This window comes from Ranitomeya imitator, chromosome 8 (assembly GCF_032444005.1).
Source record: "Ranitomeya imitator isolate aRanImi1 chromosome 8, aRanImi1.pri, whole genome shotgun sequence".
Taxonomy (NCBI): Eukaryota; Metazoa; Chordata; class Amphibia; order Anura; family Dendrobatidae; genus Ranitomeya; species Ranitomeya imitator.
Window position 1 is genome coordinate 11,827,839 of NC_091289.1, and position 25,139 is coordinate 11,852,977.

Sequence of the window (25,139 nt, forward strand, 5' to 3'; positions counted from 1 at the left end):
GGATTTTGCAACACTTCTGAGCCGCCATACAAACTCCGCCATTTTCAATCTGTCATTGACGACAATTCACCTCTGGGCACAACCCCTTTAAATGATTTTATCGCGCAGTTTTTCAGAGCAGGCGCTCAAGTCAATGGAGCTGATGATGTAAAGTTTCCGACAGAATTAACCCCGTTAGCGATCTGTCTGTAAAGTAATAATTATATCAGCCATTTTAGTGCCACAATGGCTCCCCGCAGACATCTGAAATTGGTTTACAGATAGGAAACCCCGGTTTCGTAATAAAATAGTCATTTCCCTCTAAATATGCATTTGCCCATTTCTTCATAACGGAGGGACATAATGAGGTAAAAACTGTGAACAGAGAGGAAAGCGGCTCAATTAATGGCTTCGTAAGTGACCACTAATTTACAGAAAAGCTTTTCTGTCATGAGCAAAGATGGTAGATAGAAGAAAAAAACATAAAAAGGGCTTTGTTTTTTTGTTTGTTTTATATATAAAGTTAATTGAATGGGCCTTGTTGTCCATGGCGACCATTGTGCAGCTTTTATTTTACAACAGCAGTGCCAGAAGTGAAGAGAGTAAGGGCAGAGAATTTCTCCACAGCAACCAATCAGAAGGCAGCTCTTATTTGTCAGAGGCTCTTTGAACATTGAAAGCAGCGACCTGATTGGATGCTGTGGGCAACATATCCACTTTTCCTTGAGCTAGATTTTATCCACAGACAAGAGTGGAGTGATGGATCTCAGGATCAACTCTGTATGGTACGCTGAATAAAAAAGCCGGACATTGGAGGAGACGCAAAATGTACCTGAAATTGGGAACCCATAACAGCAAGAAAGTGGCGTAAACCAAATGTGATTCATTCAGACACACGATGCTCCCATGACAGCTTATAAAATTACACACTACAGTGAAAGACTATTCTCAGTGCAAAAATTGATGCTAAGCAAGCCAGATGAATGACAAGTCAAGGCAGGCCCCGGGGCCAGACCCCCTAAACTGATGCAAGGCCCCGGAGCCAGACCCCCTAAACTAATATAAGGCCCCGGAGCCAGACCCTCTAAACTAATATAAGGCCCCGGGGTCAGACCCCCTAAACTGATGCAAGGCCCCGGGGTCAGACCCTCTAAACTAATATAAGGCCCCGGGGCCAGACCCTCTAAACTAATATAAGGCCCCGGGGTCAGACCCTCTAAACTAATATAAGGCCCCGGGGTCAGACCCTCTAAACTAATATAAGGCCCCGGAGCCAGACCCTCTAAACTAATATAAGGCCCCGGGGCCAGACCCTCTAAACTAATATAAGGCCCCGGGGTCAGACCCTCTAAACTAATATAAGGCCCCGGAGCCAGACCCTCTAAACTAATATAAGGCCCCGGGGTCAGACCCTCTAAACTAATATAAGGCCCCGGGGTCAGACCCTCTAAACTAATATAAGGCCCCGGGGCCAGACCCTCTAAACTAATATAAGGCCCCGGGGCCAGACCCTCTAAACTAATATAAGGCCCCGAGGCCAGACCCACTAAACTGATACAAGGCCCCGGGGCCAGACCCACTAAACTGATACAAGGCCCCGGGGTCAGACACCCTAAACTGATACAAGGTCCCGGGGCCAGAACCACTAAACTAATACAAGGCCCTGAGGCCCGATCCCCTAAACTAATATAAGGCCCCGGGGTCAGACCCTCTAAACCGATAACGGCCCCGAGGCCAGATCCCCTAAACTAATACAAGGCCCCGAGGCCCGATCCCCTAAACTAATATAAGGCTCCGAGGCCAGACCCTCTAAACCGATAACGGCCCCGAGGCCCGATCCCCTAAACTAATACAAGGCTCCGAGGCCAGACACCCTAAACTAATACAAGGCTCCGAGGCCAGACCCTCTAACCTAATACAAGGCCCCGAGGCCCAATCCCCTAAACTAATACAAGGCTCCGAGGCCAGACACCCTAAACTAATACAAGGTCCCGAGGCCAGATCCCCTAAACTGATACAAGGCCCCGAGGCCAGACCCTCTAACCTAATACAAGGCCCCGAGGCCCAATCCCCTAAACTAATACAAGGCTCCGAGGCCAGACACCCTAAACTAATACAAGGCCCCGAGGCCAGATCCCCTAAACTGATACAAGGCCCGAGGCCAGACCCTCTAACCTAATACAAGGCCCCGAGGCCCAATCCCCTAAACTAATACAAGGCTCCGAGGCCAGTCCCCCTAAACTAATACAAGGCCCCGAGGCCAGACCCTCTAAACTGATAGCGGCCCCGGGGCCAGACCCTCTAATACAAGGCCCCGAGGCAAGACCCTCTAAACTAATACAAGGCCCCGAAGCCAGACCCCCTCAACTAACAAAAGGCCCATGTTGGATCCACTAATACAGGTCCCTGGCCAGACCCACTATACCAATTCAGGGGCCGGCCAGACCCCAAACCCAATACAGGGCCTGGACCGGACTCTCTAAACTAATACAGACACACTACACTACTACAGACCCCAGGCTTTAAACTAATAAAGACCCCGGGTTAGACCTCCTAAGCAAAAACAACCTCAGGCCAGACCCCCTAAGTGAACACAAACTCCAGGTCACATTAAGCACAAGTTTATAAAGACCACAAATCAGCCTGCCTAATCTAATACAGACCCCAGACCAGACCCCCTAATACAATACAGAGTGCCTCAAATCCACATCAAATTAGCCACCAATGACAAATGGGATTTACACAACACTGTTCGGCAGTTTCCAGGCAGGAGACCCACATCTGGGCTGGGAATTGTTGCCGGAGCACAAAAAATACAATATAGATTCTTGAATTCAGCTAAGGAAGAGAAAAGCATCCAACATATCTAGCGAGCATCGCCAAATCTCTCCTACAGTGTCATCATTCTGATAAATTTGCCGCAGTTTTGACCTTACCGGTCTCGTTCTTTTCTAACAGTAGTATCATATTCATTTATTTGCCCTCGTATTTACAATAAAAAATTTACAAAATGTTCTAGTTTTTACTTTCAAGGGTTAATTTGGGCAACTACGGTCGATTTAACACCTGCTTCTAAGTTCAAAGCACCGCTCACCAAATAGAGAAATTAAGGCTGAACAAAGACACACTAATCATGGGAAGGGATTTTTTTTTTATGTGAGAAAAGGAGGCAGTGAGGCGTTCTATACTTGGGGAGTGTCGCTGGGGAAAGGGCAGATGGCAGGTGTCAGGGTTACAACAAGTACTGAATCGGAGTATGAAAAGGAAACACGGGGTGCAAGTGACACAGACAGGATGGATCCTGCACTGATCACCCTACTGACCCAGAATCCTGAACGGCTGTGTAGCAATATCACATCAAATGGCCAGGGGCCTGTAAATGCGGAACAGCATGGAGGGGGGACCGGCCGGGGCCTGTACCAGCAGAGGCGGACCCGCCGGGGGCCTGTACCAGCAGAGGCGGACCCACCGGGGGCCTGTACCAGCAGAGGCGGACCCGCCGGGAGCCTGTACCAGCAGAGGCGGACCCGCCGGGGGCCTGTACTAGCAGAGGCGGACCGGCAAGGGGCCTGTACCAGCAGAGGCGGACCGGCAAGGGGCCTGTACCAGCAGAGGCGGACCGGCAAGGGGCCTGTACCAGCAGAGGCGGACCGGCCGGGGGGCCTATATCAGCAGAGGTGGACCGGCTGGGGGCCTGTTCTCTATTAGCTAATGGGGTCTGATCAGAAGTCAGCATTAGTAGGCGCGACTGATGATTGCCTGATGACTGTATAAGTTTAGGATTGTTTTTTCTTATCTACAGAGTCTTTATTATGTTGGCATACCTCTCAACACTCACATGTTCATCTTAAGCTGCACCCTCACTTAACTTTTAAGCAAAAAAAAAAAAATGCCCATTTTTGGTTAAATTTAATTAAGCCATGCTTATATTTAAGGCTCATTGTGGAATATCTGAGGAAAAATTAACAAATGTTTGGAGGAGGGGGTCAGTGTTTCATTACGGGGTCTCCTGTCTAATAATTTTGGAGTGACGAAGGGGCCACACTACTTGTGATTCAGATGCATTAGGTTGGGGATGTCCAATATAAATGGGCATTTAAAGTGACAGTGACACACTCATTACAGTTGGGGGACAGAGGAATAAATTGAGAAAGGGTTAAACCATCCTGGTTCACTGCCCCTTTATTTCACCGGATGATCCAGTCCAACTCTGCCCAGCTGCTCTGCCTGCCGGCTTGGCTAATATTTATCATGGCTGCTGCAGCGCTGTGCCAGGTTGCACCGGCCTTCTTGTTCCCAGACTATTTTTTTCTGCATGATACAAAGGACTATCTGGCAGGTGCAACCGGGGAGGGAGGGAGCGGAGGGGAAATTTGGCTTTCTCCTGAGGGATAGCAAATTACGCAGCTTGTAAGGGAGCAGATAAATACTAATATTTAGCGCTGCGATGCTCCGCTCTGTGCGGCGAGGGTTTAATGTGCATCTGCAGATCAGAGCTCTGCGCACAGTAAAAGTGCTGATGATGAAGCACTTTGGCCAGAGGGAGAAATGTCAGTGCCGCCTGCCAATAGGGATGGCACTGTCCCTTGTAACGCCATTTACTCACTTCCAGATCGATGCACTGCAGTACGGTAAATCCCTGCTGTGGCGAGACATAAAAAATAGACGGCACATATACACGTCTATATATCCTGAGACCCAGAGTCGCCTCTTCTGTCAGGAATGGGTTACACCCTCCAATGAAGCCATTGCAGTGTCCATAAGGGTCACTTGGCTTTTCAAACCCCCCAAACATTCTATTTCATTCATTAGATTTTATTATGGGTTTCCCTTAATAAACGTGACTACGATCTTGGCGGAGTGGTCACCAATGCAGTAACGAGTGTCCCATTAAGGAAAGGGTGATGCATCACTGCAATGGACGGACGCCTTTCTTTTTATGATGTGCTGGCGGTGCAGACAGGGAAGAGGGGGCGGCATATTACACTGCGCCTGGCACCGATCCATAGATCCATCTTGCCATTAAGTGCATTGTGACTGTATTAATATGGGGACACGGGGAAGAGAGGAGGTAGCGGATGCCGCCACTAGACACCGCTATATAAATCAGCCCTCGAAGTGACCTGCGTGAGAGGCTCATCCTAAAACATCAGTCTGGGTACAGGCAGGTATAGAAGAGTGTGAAGCATGGTGACCGGGGGCTCATTAATCTGGAAGGGGGATGGATCAATGACTTCACCATCACATCATTACATCATAAGGCCGCAGCCAAGACAACCCTAAATCTTGGAAAAAAATCCTATTTAAACATCATCAAGGTCAGGTTTGCACTAAATTTAGGGGTACGGAGGTGAAGGCTGAAGTTGGCCTCGATGGGAGGGGTGGAAACCGTCTAAAAGGCGACCGGTTACTTGCCATATACAGGTCATTTTTTACCTGGTGTAAATGCCGCATTGGTTTTCTTTTGTTCTTGCTCCTCTCCGTTCCCGAGATATGGCCCTTTCTTCCCTGTATAGAAATCTAGGCTTTTAACCAAATGGGCTGGTCCTCAACAAGATGGACACGGAAAAAGATTTAGGACCACGCCCAGTTGGATAACAAGACAAGATTTATTTTCAAAGAAGAAGAGGCCTTATCTCGGGAACGGAAAGGTGCAGGAACAAAAGAAAAACATCAATGGATTCAGGAGAAAAAATCATCTAAGTCACAAATGGGAGATGTGGCCTCAAATAATCGTGTAATACATAGAAAAGTAGCAGGGGTGTAGCTTGGCTTTTCTTCACCCGGGGAAGGTTGCATTTGCCACCATGGCCATTTATCTATATATTCGGGTCTTGTGCGAGCCAATGAAAGGTTCCCTGTTGCCGAATCTCCATCGTGGCGCTTGAGCTCCCAATGGTTTCTCTACCACCAGTGCCGGATGCGATTGGTCTCTATTTAGTGACTGGGAACTTCCCATGGCACAAAAGTTCATAATCGAGCGCTTTACCCAAATAACGACGGCTCTCGCCCACCTCTCGGATCCTCCACAGCCCTGCAGTTCCACTCACAGATGAGTTAATATTCTGCAGTGCTCCTGCTCCAGCAAAGCCTCCGAGCGACACAAGCTCATCCAGTCGGCGTTAAAAGGGGATGGCAGGAATGGAGTAGGGAGCTGGGAGGTGCGGTGATCCGTGAAATCACTTTATATCACTGCCACCAAGGGATGATAGATGTTGCCACAACAACCACAGCTCCCATCCGCGTCCTGACTGGCAGTTCAAAGGGTTGTAGGGAATGTGTCTGTGCGGCAAGGGAGCAGAGAGATTGGGCAATGCCAAAGGGTTAACATCAAAGTTCAATGCGCTAAATACACATATAAAGAGGACAAAAGTACCAGAAAAAATATTAACGAGGAGACAAACAATTCTTCTTAAAGGGGGTTTTCAGGACTTGCAAAAAATTGAGCCAAAAGAGGGAAATGTCATAAAAAACCTAATTACTCTCCTCAATTACTCCCCAATTAGAAAAACAGCATTACAGCTGCCCAATGGTTGCATGTGGAATCTTAGCACACACCCATTAAAGGGGTATTCCTACCCTGTAAGTGACGGCTAACCACTAGGACCACACTGACCTTAAAAATAAAGAGGCACAGCACTAAAATAGCGATTGAGACCCCTGACCGTATCTCCGCAGAGAGATACCCTGCACAGACCAGCAGTCCTGTAAGGGTATGTTTCCACGTTCAGGAAACGCTGCTTTTTTGACGCTGCGTTGAGCCGCAGTGTCAAAAACACGGCATCCAGATGTTACAGCATAGTGGAGGGGATTTCATGAAATCCCGTCTCCAGTATGCATTAAAAGACGCATGCGGCAGACCCGCAAAACCGCACATGCAGCGCGTCTTAAGAACGCAGCATGTCCTTACATTGCAGAAACAATGCAAGGACAACGCAGGTGACCTGCCAGTGACCTCAGGTGCAGATTTGGTCAGGATTTTACCTGCATAAAATCCTGACCAAATCCTGATGCAATCCTGAACGTGGACACATACCCAAAGGCTGTGTGCACACGTTGCGTTTCTTTCAGTGCAGATCTGTCACAAAACCTGAAGGGTTTCCTGATGCCAGCAAAACAAATAACAATCCTGAAGTCTCGTGCACACGTTGCATATCTGTGGAGAAATGGTGCAAAAATGTCTACACCAAATACCGTACTTAACGTGTGCTCATAGCCTCACGCAGCAGGGCAGAACAGCGGAGGGGCCGCAGAACTAACATCAGTGAGGGGGCCTCCAACTGCAGGTCAAACCCTCATCGATCAAAAAGATGGGAGCCTAAAAAAATAAACTGCCTGCAATTCCAAAACGCAACCCATGAACAGATTAGGCTACTTTCACACATCAAGTTTTTTGTTTCAGGCACAATCCGGTAATTTTTGGAAAAAACGGATACGTGTTTTTTTTTGTTTTTTTTTTTTTGTTTTTTAACGCCGGATCCGTTTTTTTTCCCATAGAGTTGTACTAGCGCTGGATTGTGCATGATGGCCAGACGTTTCATCCGTTTTTTTTCCGAATCCGTCCAAATAGTTGTTTCCGGCGGACGGAGAAAACGTCCAGTGCAACGTTTTTTGTCCGGCGGGAAAAAAACCCCAGTGACGGAATCGGCCAAAAACACATGAAACGGAGGTGTGAAACAATGAATATGGCGGCCGCATCCGGTTTTCAAAGCATTCTCCATACAAATCATGCAGATTTGCCGTTCTGGTCGGTCTCTCTCTCTCTCTCTCTCTCTCTCTCTCTCTCTCAGGAAGTCAAAAAATCCATGCACATTAAAGAAGACCGGATCCAGCTTAAAAAAAACGGATCCGGCGCATCAGTTTTTCACAATTTACGTCAGATCCGTTTTTAAAAAAATTAGCCGGATTTAGCCTGAAAACAAAAAACTGATGTGTGAAACTAGCCTTAGAGAATATTTTTTTTAATGAAAGCAGCCATGTTTTTCTAACCCAACAAGTGGGGGATGAGAGGTGACAACACCTATGAACACATTTCTGAAGCAGAAAAAAAAAAAAAAAAAAAGTTGTCGGCCTCTGAGGATTCAGCCATGAAGCGTATGATAGCACCAAGTGTGAGAACTCGCAGCAGATCAGAGCGGGCGCTGTGCGTGTGCCCATGTGCCTCACCTTGCATTACCCGGTGTAAGTGCACATCGTCTGCTGAACTCTGCAGCTCAATTTGTGTTTTTTTTTGTTTTTGTTTTTTTTTTAAGATTTCTCGCTTGCTCTGCGCTTCCTGCACATCTAACTGGGATAAAAAAGACTGCGGCTGCTGTTTACTACTTTCCTGCTTTGTCTCAACAAACTCTCTGGGAAATGACAAATACAGCTGCACACCAGCAAAAAACCTCCACAGCAGCGAGCGCTTCCTCGCCGTCAATAAATAATTACACTGACAATTAGCTCATTAAAATCAAACCGCCTCGTTAGGGATTCTCCAGCTAAACATTTATACGGATTCTGTACCATGGAGGTTTGGGAATGCAGGAGGGGGCTGGGATGGGGGCTAAAAGATGGAATAAAGGGAGTGTCCCAAATAAACAATAAAAAAAAATAATTTTTTCGGTTATATGACGACTTTTTGCCAATTTATGTTAACATTGACTTTTCCGAGAATGGTGGTCACAGCCTCACCCTTTTACTAAGGGTCACTCAATGGCCATAAAATGTTGATAAAACGTTCTGCAACAAAAATATACATTAAGATACAAATGTTTAACTCCAGACTTAAAGGAGTTGCCCAAAATTAGAAAAAAAATTTTTCAAGAAAGGCACCACAGTTGCTCATAGGCTGTGTCTGATATTGCACCTCTGATTGGTTTGAAAGGAGATAGGATACAATATCAAAAACACAATCTATGGAACTCATTTTAGAAAAAAAATAAATAAATTGACCCATCTATTTAATTCTGCACAGCCCCGACCCTAAAAAAGCATTAAAAAAAAAATACAAATAAATACACACAAAAAAATGCAGCAAAAAACGCGATAATCAGATTCATATTGTGTATTAATGCGGTTTCACATCCACATGGGAAGGAAATATTGCGGAATTTCCGCCCGGATTAGGGCACAAAAAATAGCAGATTACAATACCATGAACGGCGAATGCAATTGAAAACAAGTTGCTAAATTCTGATTTTGCAGCAGCATACCTGCTCAGGTGCACAAAAAAAAAATATATGCTCACTTTCCTAGTGTTCGGCCTCTCATGGAGAAGCTTCCCCGGACCCTCAGTCAGTCTCTGTGCCATGGTAACAAGTGACTGCTGCAGCCAATCACAGGTATTCGTTGTTCCAACCAGGGAACGGACAGAGGAACGGGGACAGCTTTGGAAGACGTTGCATATACCCTTCTTTTCAGAAAACGTTAGAAATGATCCAACGCCTGACTGGCCCTTTAAGAGGCAGTTTAAGGGCCACATTATTGGGGTCTACGGGAGACTCTGCAGGGTATAGGTCTGGAGAGAACAGCATCGCAGCACAACATAAAGCGTCACCTCCTCTTAGGCCGCGATGCAGACACATGGATCTGTTTTGGTCATCTTTCCGGCTCGGTCCTGCAGGCTTGTTATAATTCCCCCCACATACCCACTACAAGTCCGCACAGACCTCTCCAATGACTGCATAATGCTTCCACTAAGTCAACACGGAGCCTGAAAAACATTCAAATCCATTATTTACATGCAAAATGAGCTAGACATTAATACTGTGATACACGGGGACGGATCTCCTGTACCGGGCGCAGGCTGTAAGCGACGCCGGAATAAAAGGAGACCCGACAACAATATAGTGAGAATTAAAGCCATATTTCACACCTTATTTCCAAGCCAGAACACATGAGCTGCGCGCACAGTGAACAAGTTTTTGGTTTTACTGTGCTTTTTTGTGTTTTCAAACCTTATTTCCAAGCGATCGGTTCTCCGATACAGATCTCTAGTCCCAAAAACCTGAGGCTGCACAACGGAGAAATTCGGTCCGATTTCTATCCAATGGGCATCATGTTTGGAATCACCAAACCTACATCTCCATCTTACCTTGTACCTATTACCCTTACATTGCAAATAGGTATACATTGCAAAACTAACAAAAAAAACGGATTTAAACAATAGGTCATTTACCAACAACACGTTCCCTTTAAAGAACAATTGCCTAATAAGAGCTTCATAGGGGTCTGTTTGGACAGAATAATGCAGGATGTAGGGGCAGGCGCCGGTTGCAGCAGCTGATATTCTGTGAATGACGTTGGATGCAATGCTCCCCGTTTCCTGATGTATGTTTGGTTCTGATAATGTCATAATGACTGCTGTCTTTAGGAATTCAACCACATTCCTATAAATGAAGTATCTACACCCCCAACCCGCTGTCAAAATGCATATATTTACCAAATGACCTGCAAAATGAGATGTTGCCTAATGCATACAGGAGGGTCTCCCATTCCCCCCATCTTTCCGCCTTCCTGATTATTCCATCCCTCCACAGATTCCTTCCTTAGCTAATTTCCCAAGGGGGAGCCCGCTGAGTGACAACATAAAGTTAATAAATGATAATTAGTGCCAGGAGAGAGAGGGCGCCACACTGCTTTCGGTAAATCCTACAGACCTCACTAATGATGTCCTAGCAGGGGGAGATTAATCCCAAACCTGGAACCCTGAATGTCCCTTCCCCACTGACAAGTCATGGGGAGCAAAAACCAAACAAGCTGATCTTATTAACGAGTTGGAGAAAGGAGCGTGTAAGCAGCGAGACGGCCCGCTGTTAATTAGCTCTCTGTGCATCGGTGTGCTCGATACACGCACCGGCTCCTGCCATATACACAACGCCTTACAGAAGACACAATCTGCAGCTTTTGTCACATGTATCCATTTGACAGTTAAAAGATCGGAAAATGGAACAAAGGAGCGACGTAAAGGCGCCGGCACATTCCAACGCTCTTCCCTCGTTACCATGGACGAGACTCTTTATTGCAGTCTCAGACTGCAAGAGAAGGAAACACTGCAGATACTGTTCTGCAAAAAGGGAACACATGAAGTGTCTCAATACCCCAATAAAAATCAAAATGTACATGAACCACAACCAATATGGCCACCAGTAGAGATCTAGCAGGGGTTGTCAGGCAGCTGTAGATCAGCAAATTTTCCCAATCATGCAAGATTAATGGAATGCAGATGCATCATGAACATGGCCAACTTGAGCTCTTTTAAGGCGGTCTGACAACTTCTGTGGCACCGGAAAAAAAATCTACGCTTCTGGGTTGTCAAACAGCCTTATCAAAAATACACAACTTGCTGATTCAAAATGGTAAGATTTTTATTAAAGAGGACGAATCAAGGACGTTCTTATGAGAATTTTTATTCTGAGGTCGTCAATATACCTCCATGAAGCCAAAGTTTCTGGTAAGATGGCCATTACGGAAAGTGGGGGATCGTCAGGTTTTCTTTTAGAAAAGTGAGGGTGACTAACATTGTCAAATTGAGGTCCAGCTACCATATCCAAAATCGTGGTACTGTATAACCGCCTGTATGGGAGTTCAGAAATTCAATTAGATGTATCTGTAATAATTATTTATAATTTTGCAGAAAAACGCCCAAGTTGTCTTCGCCCAATATACGATGGGCCACGTGATCTCAGCCCAAGAGCGAACTAGCATTACTCCCTTCCTCTGTAGTCCAACCACTTGCAGGAAAAGGCTGCATTTCTTATAGGGTTAATAGTATAGCAGTCTGCCGCAGCGTGCCAGGTCCGCCCCGAGAGTCCAAGGGCTTTTCCCGCTCGTCCTCTCGGCTCATGTAACAATTCCATCATATGTCGGCAATATTGAATTAACCTGAAAACAAAATCAGATCTGCGAGCGTTGAGCTCCTGCAAAACAAACGCCACTTTAACGTGTCAGACAGCTGTTACCTGCCTCCCGAAAAGGGAGAACGCTGCGCTGACAGCATGACGCAGATGGAGGTCAGGCCTCAAGAATGGTGGAGCCACCATCCCGACACCCGGTAGGTTGAGAGTTGCAATATTATTTAGGCATAGGCTGGAGATTGCAGTAGCATGGTATAAAAAAGAGCACATGAAGCAATAAAAAAAATATATATATACCGTATTATAAACCCATTTAAAAAAAAAAATCTGGAGAGTGAAGACCATCAAATAATATCGTATATAATACACTTCTCTTACATTGATTATGGTTCTGAGCAACCTCGGAGAAAAATCTATGAACATACATTTTTATAAGGATTAGTTACTCCAGAAAAATCAATTCCTTGACTGGATTACACAAGTGTTGGTTTATCAGGAGGATTGTGAGGAAGGACCTCCTGATACACATGAGATATGGTGGACTCCTCAATCAAATACTTTGTAGCACGTTATTTTGGGGGTCCGATTAATGCTTGTAAAAGGCAGATCCCACCAATGGTCAGGGAAAACTCCACCGATGTTCAGACTAACGGTGCATAAATCAATCTACGGTAATTACTCCATCCATCAAGGTCAAGCACTCCTCAACTCCTATCTTCCCTCCCAGTTGTGACCCATGACCAGTTTGGTAAATCGCAAGTGGCTTACGACATCAAGTCAAATGCTATGGTCGTTCCATGAGGAACCAGGTCTATATCAGTGCATCAGATAATAACAGATATTGGGATCAGCTACAAAGAAACAGCAAAGGACCTGTGATGGGCAAGTAAAGCTCAGTTTGTTTGTTTTTTTTTTAAACTGAGGCCGGGAGACATGGGTTTTACAAAACTGGAAAACCCCTCTAAGTGTTAATCTATAGTTCAATAACTCAAGCACTTCCGAACATCACCGTTTCTAAATGGTAGATCATCCTATGACACCATCAAGTCAAATAGTATCGCCATCATTCATGCAAGGGTGGCCACACTGACAAACTGGACAAGGGCACCAGGGGAGCAAAAAAAAAAAAAGAACAAGGGGACCAGGGCAAAAAAAAAAAAGGACTAGGAGACCCAGGCCACCAGGACTAAAAATAGAATTATTCTTACCGTTAATTCGGTTTCTAGTAACCCACCACGACAGCACACCTGGAGGATGTTACCCCTTTCCTAATAGGGACAGGAAATGACAAGAGGTTAAATAACCCCTCCCTCATCCTCCCCTCAGTGTTATTATAAAGGACCACAGGAGAATGAATGCTTCAAATTATATTTATTCTTTTCAGAACGTATATTAAGCAAAGGGAGGGATTACTCCTGCTGTCGTGGTGGGTTACTAGAAACCGAATTAACGGTAAGAATAATTCTATTTTCTCTAGTAACCCCCCACGACAGCACACCTGGAGCAGTACCCAAGAGTAATTTTTAGGGAGGGACTACAGCACTAAGGACTTTTTCTCCGAAGGCTAAGTCTTCTTTTGACATCAGGTCAAGCCTGTAATGTTTGGAGAACGTATGGACCGAGGACCACGTGGCCGCTCTGCATATTTGCTCGATGGAAGCACTGGCTTTCTCGGCCCAGGAGACAGCTGTTGCTCTAGTAGAATGGGCTGTAAGCTTTCCTGGTGGTGGAAGGCCTTGAATTTGATAAGCCTCCAGGATTGCTCTTTTGATCCAATTTGCAATTGTGGATCTGGAAGTCTTCTTCCCCTTATTCTGGCCGAGAAGATGAATAAACAGATTTTGATCTTTTCTAATCTTTTCTGATGCATGAAGATAATAGAGTACCATTCTTCGAACATCCAAAGTATGGAAATGTTCCTCTTCCTCATTCTTTGGTTCTTGATAGAATGATGGAAGAATTATCTCCTGCGATTTGTGGAAATCGGAGACGACCTTTGGGAGAAAGGATGGGTCTAATCGTAGGATAAGCCTGTCCTGAAGAATCTTCATGTAGGGCTCGTTGATTGATAGGGCTTGTAGTTCACCCACTCTTCTGGCTGTTGTTATAGCTACCAGGAAGGTGGTTTTCCAAGCGAGTTTATCCATGGTTATGGAAGATAAGGGTTCAAATGGTGGCAGTGTAAGTCCTTTCAGGACTATATTCAGGTCCCAGGATGGAACTATATTTATGGGTCTTGGAGATATGCGGGATGCCGCCGTCATGAATCTTCTTACCCATCTATGGTTGGCTAAAGACTGGTCAAAATAAGAGCTCAAGGCTGCCACTTGTACCTTGAGGGTGCTGGGTCTGAGACCCTTCTCCAGCCCATCTTGTAGAAAATCCAGGATCTTGGCTAGGTTTGGTTTATCTGGGTTAGGTTGCTCAGGAGCACACCACGTGATGAACGTCTTCCAGATCTTTTGGTAAATAGAATTAGTTACCGTTTTGCGACTTTTTTGTAATGTTTCAATTACTCTCTTTGATAGTCCTCTAGTTCTCAGAATTGAGAATTCAGAAGCCAGGCATTTAGGTGTAGCCTCTCGGGATCTGGATGCAGTATTGGCCCCTGGTAGAGAAGGTCTTTGACCGGTGGAAGTGCTATTGGCCCATCTATCTTTAGACTGATGAGGGCCCCAAACCAACCTCTTTTGGGCCAAAGTGGAGCCACTAGGATCACCTTGAGTTTTTCTGCCCTTATTTTCTGCAGGACTTTTGGTAGGATCGGCAATGGCGGGAACGCGTATGCTAGCGAGAATGTCCATGGCTGGACCAATGCGTCCACAGCTAACCCCGGATTCATCGGATCTAGCGAGAAGAACTGGTCTACCTTTGCGTTCTGACTGTTCGCGAACAAGTCCACTTCTGGCTGTCCCCATCTTTTGACTAGTATCTGAAAGACTTCTGGGTTTAGGCTCCATTCTCCTGGATGGACCTCTGTTCTGCTCAGGAAGTCGGCTTGTACGTTTATCTCCCCTTTTATGTGTAGGGCGGATATGGAGAGAACATGTTCTTCGGCCCACGAAAATATTCTTGCTGATATTCTTTTTAGATCTTCGTGTCTTGTACTTCCCTGGTGGCGAAGGTGGGCAACTGTTGTCATGTTGTCTGAGTATATTTTTAAGTGGGAATTTTGTACAAGAGTTACCGCCGCTTTGAGAACTTCTTCTACTGCTTTTAGCTCTTTGTAATTCGAGGATTGTTGTGTTATTTCGGCTGACCAGAATCCCTGGAATATGTGCTGGTCTACCGTAGCTCCCCAACCTTTTCCACTGGCATCTACTGTTATGGTCACTGCTGGGACCTGCAACCAGGGAACTCCTCTCATTAAGTTCTCTTTTTGTAGCCACCATGTTAATGAGGACTTTACATGCGGTGGTATCCGGATCTTTTTGTCTAGAGAACCTGGGGATCCGTCCCAGCTTGACAGAATATGAGTCTGAAGTATCCTGGTGTGGGCTTGAGCCCATGCCACCATCTGGATGCAAGATGTCATGGTACCTAGAACCGACATGGCCCATCTTAGAGATACTCTCTTCTTGTCCCGCAATGTTCTTATCCTTGATGTAAGCAGGGACCGTTTTTGTTCGGGCAAGAAAGATGTTTGTCTGTGGGAGTCTAATAAGACCCCTAAAAAGATCTTCGTTGTGGACGGAACCATATCCGATTTTTTGGGGTTTATCACCCAACCCAGAGATGACAGGATCTGGACTGTTGTTTGAAGATGTTCCTGTAGAATTGGAACCGTGGGAGCCACTACCAAGAGGTCGTCGAGGTATGGGATTATGCATATCCATCGACTTCTGATGTACGCCATCACCTCGGACATGACCTTTGTAAAGATCCTTGGAGCTGATGATAGTCCGAATGGGAGGACATTGAACTGGAAGTGGTCTATAACTTCTCCTCTGGTGACTGCAAACCTTAGAAATTTCCGATAGGTTGGATGGACTGGGACGTGATAATATGCGTCCTGTAAGTCGATGGTTGCCATGACGAAGTCTTGCCCTATTACGGGTACTGTCGATCTGACGGACTCCATTCTGAATCTTCTGTAGGTTACATATTGATTCAGCGGTTTCAGATTGATTATCATCCGATGGGTTCCGTTTGGTTTCCTTATCAGAAATAGGCTGGAATAATGGCCCTTGTTTCTTTCGTCTTTTGGGACTGTGGAGATCACCTTGTTGATTAAGAGATCTTCTATCCCAGTTATCAGGGTGGACTGTAGCTTCGGTGTTGATAACGTTGTAGTTTTCATTCTTTTTTGGGGATATGATGTAAACTCTATTTTCATCCCCTCTTTGACCAATCTTAAGGTCCACTGATCCACACCGATCTCTTGCCAGACTGGGAGGAAGTTCGAAATTCGACCCCCCACTATGACGGCGTCATTGCTTTCTCTGGTTTTGGGGTTGTGAAAGAAAAAGATTCCTGTCTTTCCCTCCTTTCGGATAGCTCCAGCGACCTGTTTTACCCTTTCCTCTGTATTGAGGAGTATGCTCCTGCTGAGTGCGGAAGGGTCTTTTCCTAGGGTTTCTAGGTTCTGGTAAGGTCTTTTTCTTGTCTGAAGCCTTCTCCAAAAGGTCATCCAAGGCTGGTCCAAACATATACTTTCCTTTAAAGGGAATAGAACACAGCCTCATCTTGGAAGTCATATCCCCAGACCAGGATCTTAGCCAGAGTGCACGCCTTACCGAGTTTGACAGTGCGGATGATCTCGCCGTCACTCTCACGGATTCTGCAGAAGCATCTGCTAAAAAGCCTGTTGCTTTCTGGAAGATAGGCAAGGAGGCCAGAATATCTTCTCTCGGAGTACCTGAGGACAAGTGCTCCTCTAGCTGCCCCAGCCAGCGATGCATCGATCTAGCCACGCAAGTGGATACTGAATTGATGTTCAGTAAAGATGCTGACGTTTCCCACGACTTCCTTAGTAGTCCGTCCATCTTACGTTCCAGAGGGTCTCTCAGTTGGGAGGCATCCTCGAATGGTAGCGTGGTCTTTTTGGCTACTCTGGCAATCTGGACGTCCACTTTTGGGACTTCTGACCAGCATGACGCTGTCTCGGCATCCACAGGAAATCTGTCTTTAATTTCCGCTGGAGTAGTCAGCTTCTTTTCTGGGGATTCCCACTCGTCCAGAACTAAATCTCGGATGTTTTGGTGAATAGGAAACACCTGACGCTTCCTAGAACGAAGTCCTCCAAACATCTCTTCTTGCACGGACTGTGCCGTCTTCTCTTCCTCAACCTCCATAGTTTTCCTTACAGCCGTAAGGAGTTCTTCTATATCAGATGAAGAGAAGTAGTATCTCTCTTGCTGGACAGTTTCAGAGTCCAGGGATAATTCACCCTCCTCTGGGGGTTCGTCCGACGTCTCTCCCTGAGAGTCCTCCTGCGGATTAAGTTTCCTTTTCTTAGCCTCAGGAGGGGCACTAGGAGATGGTGTAGGCTGAGAAAGAGTGGCCAGAGATGTTTTAATCTCCTGCTGGATTAAGGTTTTAATCTCCTCTATCAGGGATGGCCGTTCCTCGCTGATAATTTTGTCTGTGCATTCTTTGCACAATGATTTCTTGTATGAAGAGGACAGCTTCTTCATACAAACTGCGCATTTGCGGGTAGTTTTTGTTTTGCTTCCTGATGTGGGTTCCTTGTCCCCCTAAAAAGAAAGGGGAGAAGGAATCATAAGACTACAACCCACATCAGGGAATGGACACCCGGGGCCAGACTACTCACTGGGGCCGGGATGGTGCTGTGTTCTGCAGGTGCAGAGCGTGAGGAAGCAGACATCTCCATAGTCTTCACCACACAGTGGTCCTACCTGCGATGTCTTCCTGTCCAGGGCCTGAATATATAGGCGACTGGACGCAGCACCTGTCCTCCTGGATGAGGACCTCCTCCTCCGGTGTCCGGAAGTACGTGGGGGGAGAACGCCGACGTCTTCCATGCTATCTCCTAGCGTTCCTGGCTGGAACGCACGAGGAACTTCCTGATTCAGAGAAGCCGGCCGGCGTCTGACGTCACATCCGGCCGCCGGCTTCAGACCGGAAGTACCCACACACGCGCGCGCGGTGCGGAGGAGGAGAAGGGCTGGAGAGCTCCGAGAGGCCTCCAGCCAAAGAACGCCCCAGACCTTACCCGCAGGCGCGGAATGGTGGCGAAGGAGTCCCGAGTCGGAGGAGACGGGAGCAGCGACAGGGAATGGACGTAAGTCTGATCCCAGCTGCCCGGCCAGATTATCTGTATTCCCCCCGGTGACCGCTGCCGGCACAGTGCACCTGGGATGACCTCTTCATCCCTAGTAGGGACAGGAAAGAACACTGAGGGGAGGATGAGGGAGGGGTTATTTAACCTCTTGTCATTTCCTGTCCCTATTAGGAAAGGGGTAACATCCTCCAGGTGTGCTGTCGTGGGGGGTTACTAGAGAAATAAGAGATAGCAAGTCTACAGGTTCCGACGAACCCTCGTACACTGTTCCAGTGAGCAGGATTTGGGAGGCTTCAGCGGTGGTTAAAAAAAAATATATATATATATATTTTTTTTTTTTTTTTTTTTCAAGGGGTGTAAAGCAGGGGTCCCCAACTCCAGTCCTCAAGGCCCACCAACAGGTCATGTTTTCAGGATTTCCTTAGTATTGCCCAGGTGATAATTGCATTACCTGTGCAAAACAAAGGAAAACCTGAAAACATGATCTGTTGGTGGGCCTTGAGGACTGGAGTTGGGGACCTCTGGTGTAAAGGACATAAGGAAAATTGGGCATGGCATTATGAAAAGCTTTCAATGGACAGCACAACCTCATTGCTACCGGGCAGCATATCTAAGAAGTTGGCAAGTTTGCATAACATGATCCTGATGAGGTCATGATTTCCTCACGGATGGACCTTTCCATTCTTAGACATTTTGATAAATCCACTAGAAATTAAGCAAATTAAACTAATATTCCAAGTGTCCTTCAGCTTTCATTACAAGGACATTGCTTGTTTTGCTTCTTTCTAATGAGCAGAACTTGTAACAATGTTCCCTGGTGGACGTGCTCTTAATTATCCAGATTAGGCTTCTCGAGCGCGATAGAAATCTACTTACCCAGCAAAACATCTCAAATTTTACACAATAAATAATAAATTGGTGGAGGGATAGGAGAGGCGAGAGGTGAGGACACCACTGGGCTCCACCAGTCGCCGATGCCACCAATGCCAGTGGCGCAGTGGGTACAGCAGATAACTATTGCTCTCATTGATAGAGGGATTTGCCCTCGCTCTAATCCCTGGTTATAAATGCAAGCTCTCAGAAGTCTGGTATTACTTAGATCTGTAAAAAGATTATCATCACCGATAACTCTCGAGAGTAAATTAACCTGGGCTGCAAATCACACACACACAAAAAAAAACCCACACATGAAAAACAAATAAGGCTGAAGTCTAACCACTAGCTTCTCGGACTCTGCAAGAAAAAAAAAAAATCTGCTTGAAAATTATTGGAAAAGAGAAGCAATTTACCGGCACGGCTCTCCATTCCTCAGTAAGCTTTTATGTACGAGCTTTGGTTGGAAAACTATCAGAGGGGAAGATCATTGTTATCAGCAGAGATATGTGTTGTTACTTCGCCTCTTTACAATGGGTCTACAACCCAAGAGCAATTTGAAAGCCAGGTTTAATGCTGATCACTAACAAGTAGGACCAAGTATAAATCCTGCCGGGCAGCCATCGTTTGACGTCTTGCTCTTAATATTTGTTTTACAAGAGCATATCCTCTGCAGGAGTAAACATTAGATAGCTGAATTTCTGGGCGTCCTTGGGACTGGGCCAAAAGAAATGAAAGAAGCCGTGCAATACATATCAAATATATATATATATATATATATATATATATATATATATATATATATATATATATATATATATATATATATATATATATATATATATATCTCGGATGGATTTGGATTTTTGGCATAAGTTGGATACAAATTTCCAGTCTTATCCTTTTCAAGGAGTTCCTTTTTTTTCCCAAACAATGTTTACACCACCTATGAATTGGCGGTATATGGTATTGCAGCAAGACTCCACTGAAATAGTAACATAGTAACATAGTTAGTAAGGCCGAAAAAAGACATTTGTCCATCCAGTTCAGCCTATAGTCCATCATAATAAATCCCCAGATCTACGTCCTTCTACAGAACCTAATTGTATGATACAATATTGTTCTGCTCCAGGAAGACATCCAGGCCTCTCTTGAACCCCTCGACTGAGTTCGCCATCACCACCTCCTCAGGCAAGGAATTCCAGATTCTCACTGCCCTAACAGTAAAGAATCCTCTTCTATGTTGGTGGAAAAACCTTCTCTCCTCCAGACGCAATGAATGCCCCCTTGTGCCCGTCACCTTCCTTGGTATAAACAGATCTGCAGTACCACATATGACCTGATGATAAGGTGTGGCACTCTATTTTTTGGAATAAAAGTCATGTTTTTCACATCCCAGACAATCCCTCTAAAGGGTATCAGTAAGAACGATTTTACTACGGAAACTAGTGGTATGGCTGTATAGCTCCTACAAAACTGATTTTTAGTAAATCGGATGAGCCAAAGAGAAAAATCAAGGTTTAAAGTCACATGCAAATTAGAATAAAAGTTTATTAGGGGTGTGTCAATGAGAGTACACCCTCCCAATTCCATACCGGGAAATTTGTGTATGACTTCAACGCTTGATTTCATCTGATACCAATAGTTTCCATTGCAAAATCATTGCAATATATTCGCTTTTCCATGTGATGTACAGTCCATTATTATAAACAGTCTTGTAAAAAAAAAAATGTACAAAACCTCAACCGGAAAGGGCCATAAATACCTGCAAAAGGGGACTAAGGGCCTGTTGAGAGACCCATAGAATTCAGCTGGCCAGATTTACCAATATTCAACCAAGTTTCATCTTTACATGGAACATTGAAAAGATGTGGCTATACATAAACACACAACATTTCACCGAGATCTCCTAAGATGGTTTGTAATGTATAATACCTAGAGAATTTCCACCAAATTACTACAGCTGTCCACTGGGATTCAATACTAACCTATTTCTTAGCTCATCTCCAACAAGCTCAATCACTACCTTGTGAACCTTACAGCAATTGGGATGAAAAATAAAACTTACCGAATTGATACAATTCAACTCCTTGTTTAAGAGCCAAGGCAAGGACAATTTTCCATCACCCCTGTAGCAGGACTGAATACGCTCCTTAATTTTGTCCTTGATCTTCTTCAAGGTGAAGAGACAAAGCACAGACTCTTTGGGTGGTTTGACTCGATTTTTCTGCCCCTGTGAGAAGACAGTAAACAGAATATCTTCTCGTTCCGAGATGCCCAATTCTTTGGCCAAGCGTTTCCCAGGTTTACTCAGGTAGGCATCCTGTATAAGGCGATATTCAACACCATCCTTCATGCAACCTATAGGGAACTCCACGTAAGAATAGAACTTGGGGTCGTCGACGCAAAGACGGACAATCTTGGATGTAAAGAACTGTTCTCCGGTAGAGTCGGGAGAAGTCAACACGCAGTCCAGCTGTAGGGTCAAATAGTAGACGAACTGCTCACTGCTGAAGCTGTATACGTAGTATATATCAAAGGTGGGAAATTTGGACAAGGTATCAGAGGGAATTTTCAGCTGTGAAGACACAAACTCATCCTGGTAGACGAAGCCAAACATTTCCGCGTTTTCCTCACTGGACAAAAGCTTCCGACTGGAAAGAGTAGGAAAGTATTCTGATTTGCCGTCAATGGGCGTTCCAACAAAAAGTTTGTTTTGACCATTGGGAACCTCAATTATTACTCCGGACATAGTGCCAGATTCATTGACACTGGAGAGGTAGTGCTCTTTACGATGATGGGGTTCTCCCAATTTGAAGAGGTCTCCAAGACGCAAAAACTGGCAGATGCCCTGTGAGGCACTACCGCATGCTATAAGTCTGTCCATCGAGTAGTCCACTAGCAGCAGCTTGTTAACATTATTAGTCGTGACAAGGCCATGAGGACAAGACTGGACGCTAGGCGGGGGGTAACACTTTTCATTATCATCCACCGGTCCTGTAACGTGGGTGCGCAAGAGCGTCAAGTTGCTCGAAAGTTTAAAAATCCTATTGATGGCTCCCAAATAAACTTCTCCGGTTTTGTTGTGCACCACCAGGTGAGTCAAGCTCCATTCGCTTCCCGAAAAAGTTCTAAATGACTTGGCAGATCCATCCACAGGAAGAAACCAGGAGCCACCCAAAACTAAAAAAGTCCATAAATGGAAGGAAAAAGGTTTCATAACTTCAAACATTTTCATGAATAATATTAGAACAACCAAATAATATTGCAAAGAAACAAAAAAAATAAATTAAAGGTGATGGGGGAGGGGTGGGTTTTTAAAAGTAAGGGTTAAGTTTCAAAGTGTTTCTCCGTTGAAAGCTTCATTTAGGGCATGGTCCTAAAATTCAGCCGGGATATACCTGCAAAAAAGAAAAAATAATCCACAATTAGTTTAGGGTAATTAAAGGAAATTATTCTTGTTTATACTTTTATTTTTGTCATTGCCTAGACATACAAAACCATAATACGGTGCCATAAATGTGCACAATATGGCAGCATACAGGAAATATACATAAACCCACAATAACTTTCTATGTCTCCGTAACAACCCCAATGTACGCTCCATAGATTCCTACCAACCTTCCCACAAATATGCACGCTCACTCTGTAAGGCCGGTTTCACACGTCAGTGGCTCCGCTCCGTGAGGTGACAGTTTCCTCACGTACCGGAGACACTGACTCACGTAGACACATTGAAAGCAATGTGTCACTGCACATGTCAGCGTGTTTTCACGGACCGTGTGTCCATGTGCAAAACACGGAGACATGTCAGTGTTCATGGGAGCGCACAGGGATCTTTATTTTAAACACGAGGACGAAAAAAAAAAAAAAAAAAGGATTTTTCATATCTTCTTTCCAGCGAGCGCTGCTGGAGAGAAGATATGAATGGCCGCTTCAGCACCAGATGCAGGGAACAGCGCTTATCTCTAGCGCTGTTTCCTGCACGCTCCGTGTGGTACCCAGTCGGCACACGTGTGCCACACTGATGTACCACGGGAGCACACGGACAATTCCGGTACCGATTTTTCCGGTACCGGAATTATCTGGACGTGTGAGACTGGCCTAAGAGTGTGCAAGTGCTTCGCGTAACTGGAAGGAAGAAAGTTGCTATAGATAGCATCTCTCCTGTGAACACAAGATACGACATGTTAAAATCTGTGCCCCAATTTGTCTTTGTTTCCCAAACATCCAGTATACACTAAATACTCACTTAGTCTAAAACTGATGGGACAACATCAGGGTGTGCTCACAACGAGTCATTTTACTGAGTTTTTGGAGCAGAAACTTTCAAGTCCCTGGAGAGTATTAGCTCAGTTTCCGCTCCAAAACTGCTGCAAAAAAAAAACGCAGTGTGAACACACCCCAAGGGCTCTTTTACAGGTCATCTTTTCTCAGATTGCTACCTGCGTTTTTCATGGATCACACTCAGGCCAATGATAGTCTATGGGGTAATTCACGAGAATTTTTTTTTTCCCTCAAACCAAGGGGTCCACACAAGCCAAAAAAAGACAGACTTGTCCGATACTGATCAAATTCTAGGATCAAAATTCAGTGAACAAAAATCGGACAGCACATGGATGCCATCTACGTACTGTCTAATTTTCACAGACTGATGGTAGAAACTTCTTTTTTCGGTCTAAAAAAACAAAAAAGGATGAAACTGATGGTTAAAACTGACGCAGACCAAACTGATAAGCTGATGAATCTCGGACCACTTTTCCCATACAAGAAAATCACTGACGTCTGAATGAGCTCTTCGTCTAATGTGTTTCGCCACTTTTACGCCATTCTACTTCATTTGTCCAGTTCAATAACTTAATAATCTTGCTAAGTGACAACCATTTTTTCTTGGCTAACTTGAAATCACACTCAGATCAGTAGCCACTTTCCTTCATCTATCACTATGAAAAAATGAAGAGCATCAATGAGGACTTTGGGCCATGAACTCCTTCCTAAGGCATGATGGAAAAACATTCAAAAACGACAACAACAAAAAAAAAGGCATGCAGATCACCCATGATAGTCAATCCGCCAGCAGCAGTTTACATGACCAGGAAGACACTCCAGCATGGGTAGGAAATGGTCTCTCTGCAGTATATATATTCCTAGCACAAAGAACACGGAGTGAAATTTATCAATGTCTGCCCTCCATTCCCCTCTGACTACAAAAACAAATCGGTGCAGTCAGCCAGAGCTGGGAGAAGAGCAGGGACGACTGTGAGCAAGAGCTTCCGGCCCGGAAAGTCCGCTGTCCTCACAGACATCCATCCTACCGACCTCCACCGCGGGTTCCTGCAATTGTGTAAATCGCCGGCTACAGATACGGATAGCAACAAAACAACCTATAGCTAAAACTACAAAACGTAGAATAAAAGCTATGAAAAATGGAAATATCTAAAATATCATAAATAATGTTTAAAAACGCAATGTGGATATTACAAATTTCTTAGTCCCTTTTAAAAAAAAAGAAAAAAAAAAAGGGAAATTATGACCACGATGCTAACGGCGATGAACCGGCCCCAAACTACCGGAATCCATAGATCCCAGTATTGAGGCCTGACTGTCCATGCACAAGTATTACAAGATGCATATACAACACTCATCGTCCTGCAACGCTATCGTGGCAATATACCGTAGTTTCTTTTCTTCCTGCGAGGGACTGAAGCCGTACGATTAGCTACTATATACACTGCAGAGCAAAGTATTTATAGAACTTCAAAAGGACGAGACGCAATTGTTTAGAACGGACATTGTCGCTTTAAGGAGGCCTCAAATTTCCAGAGCCGAGACAGGGAGAGAAATATATGTGACTGCTCTGCATAGAAGATATAAACCAATCTATATAAGGCATGAGGTCTTTTGACTGCTGTAGGACTATTGATCCCAGCATGTGCAGAGCGGTCTCACTTAAAAATACTAATTACCACTAAATAGGTCACTTCGTTCCAAGAGCATGAACATATACTGTCCGCTTGTGGCCTTTACAGGTATAGACAAAGCAACATTCATTAATAGAACAAACACTGCTGGTTCTTGTATTCGTTTTTTTCTTATCTGATGTAAATGCCGCCGTTCTCCTGAATCCAGAGTTCTTTTCCTTTTACTCCTGCGCCTCTCCGCTCCTGAGATATGGCCTCATCTTCCCAACATATAAATCTAGTCTT

At 45.0% G+C, this 25,139-nt stretch overlaps 1 protein-coding gene across 6 annotated transcripts in view; it reads right to left on the minus strand.

The window, feature by feature from the left end:
- PLXNA1 (plexin A1) overlaps positions 1 to 25,139 on the minus strand; it is a 319,346-nt gene that overhangs the window by 254,253 nt on the left and 39,954 nt on the right. For all 6 annotated transcript variants that reach the window (XM_069736287.1, XM_069736288.1, XM_069736289.1 and 3 more), the window contains exon 2: positions 21,002 to 22,334. In XM_069736287.1, the coding sequence (XP_069592388.1) occupies positions 21,002 to 22,171 (1,170 nt within the window). In that variant the 5' untranslated portion in view covers positions 22,172 to 22,334. The remainder of the gene's footprint in view (positions 1 to 21,001; positions 22,335 to 25,139) is intronic.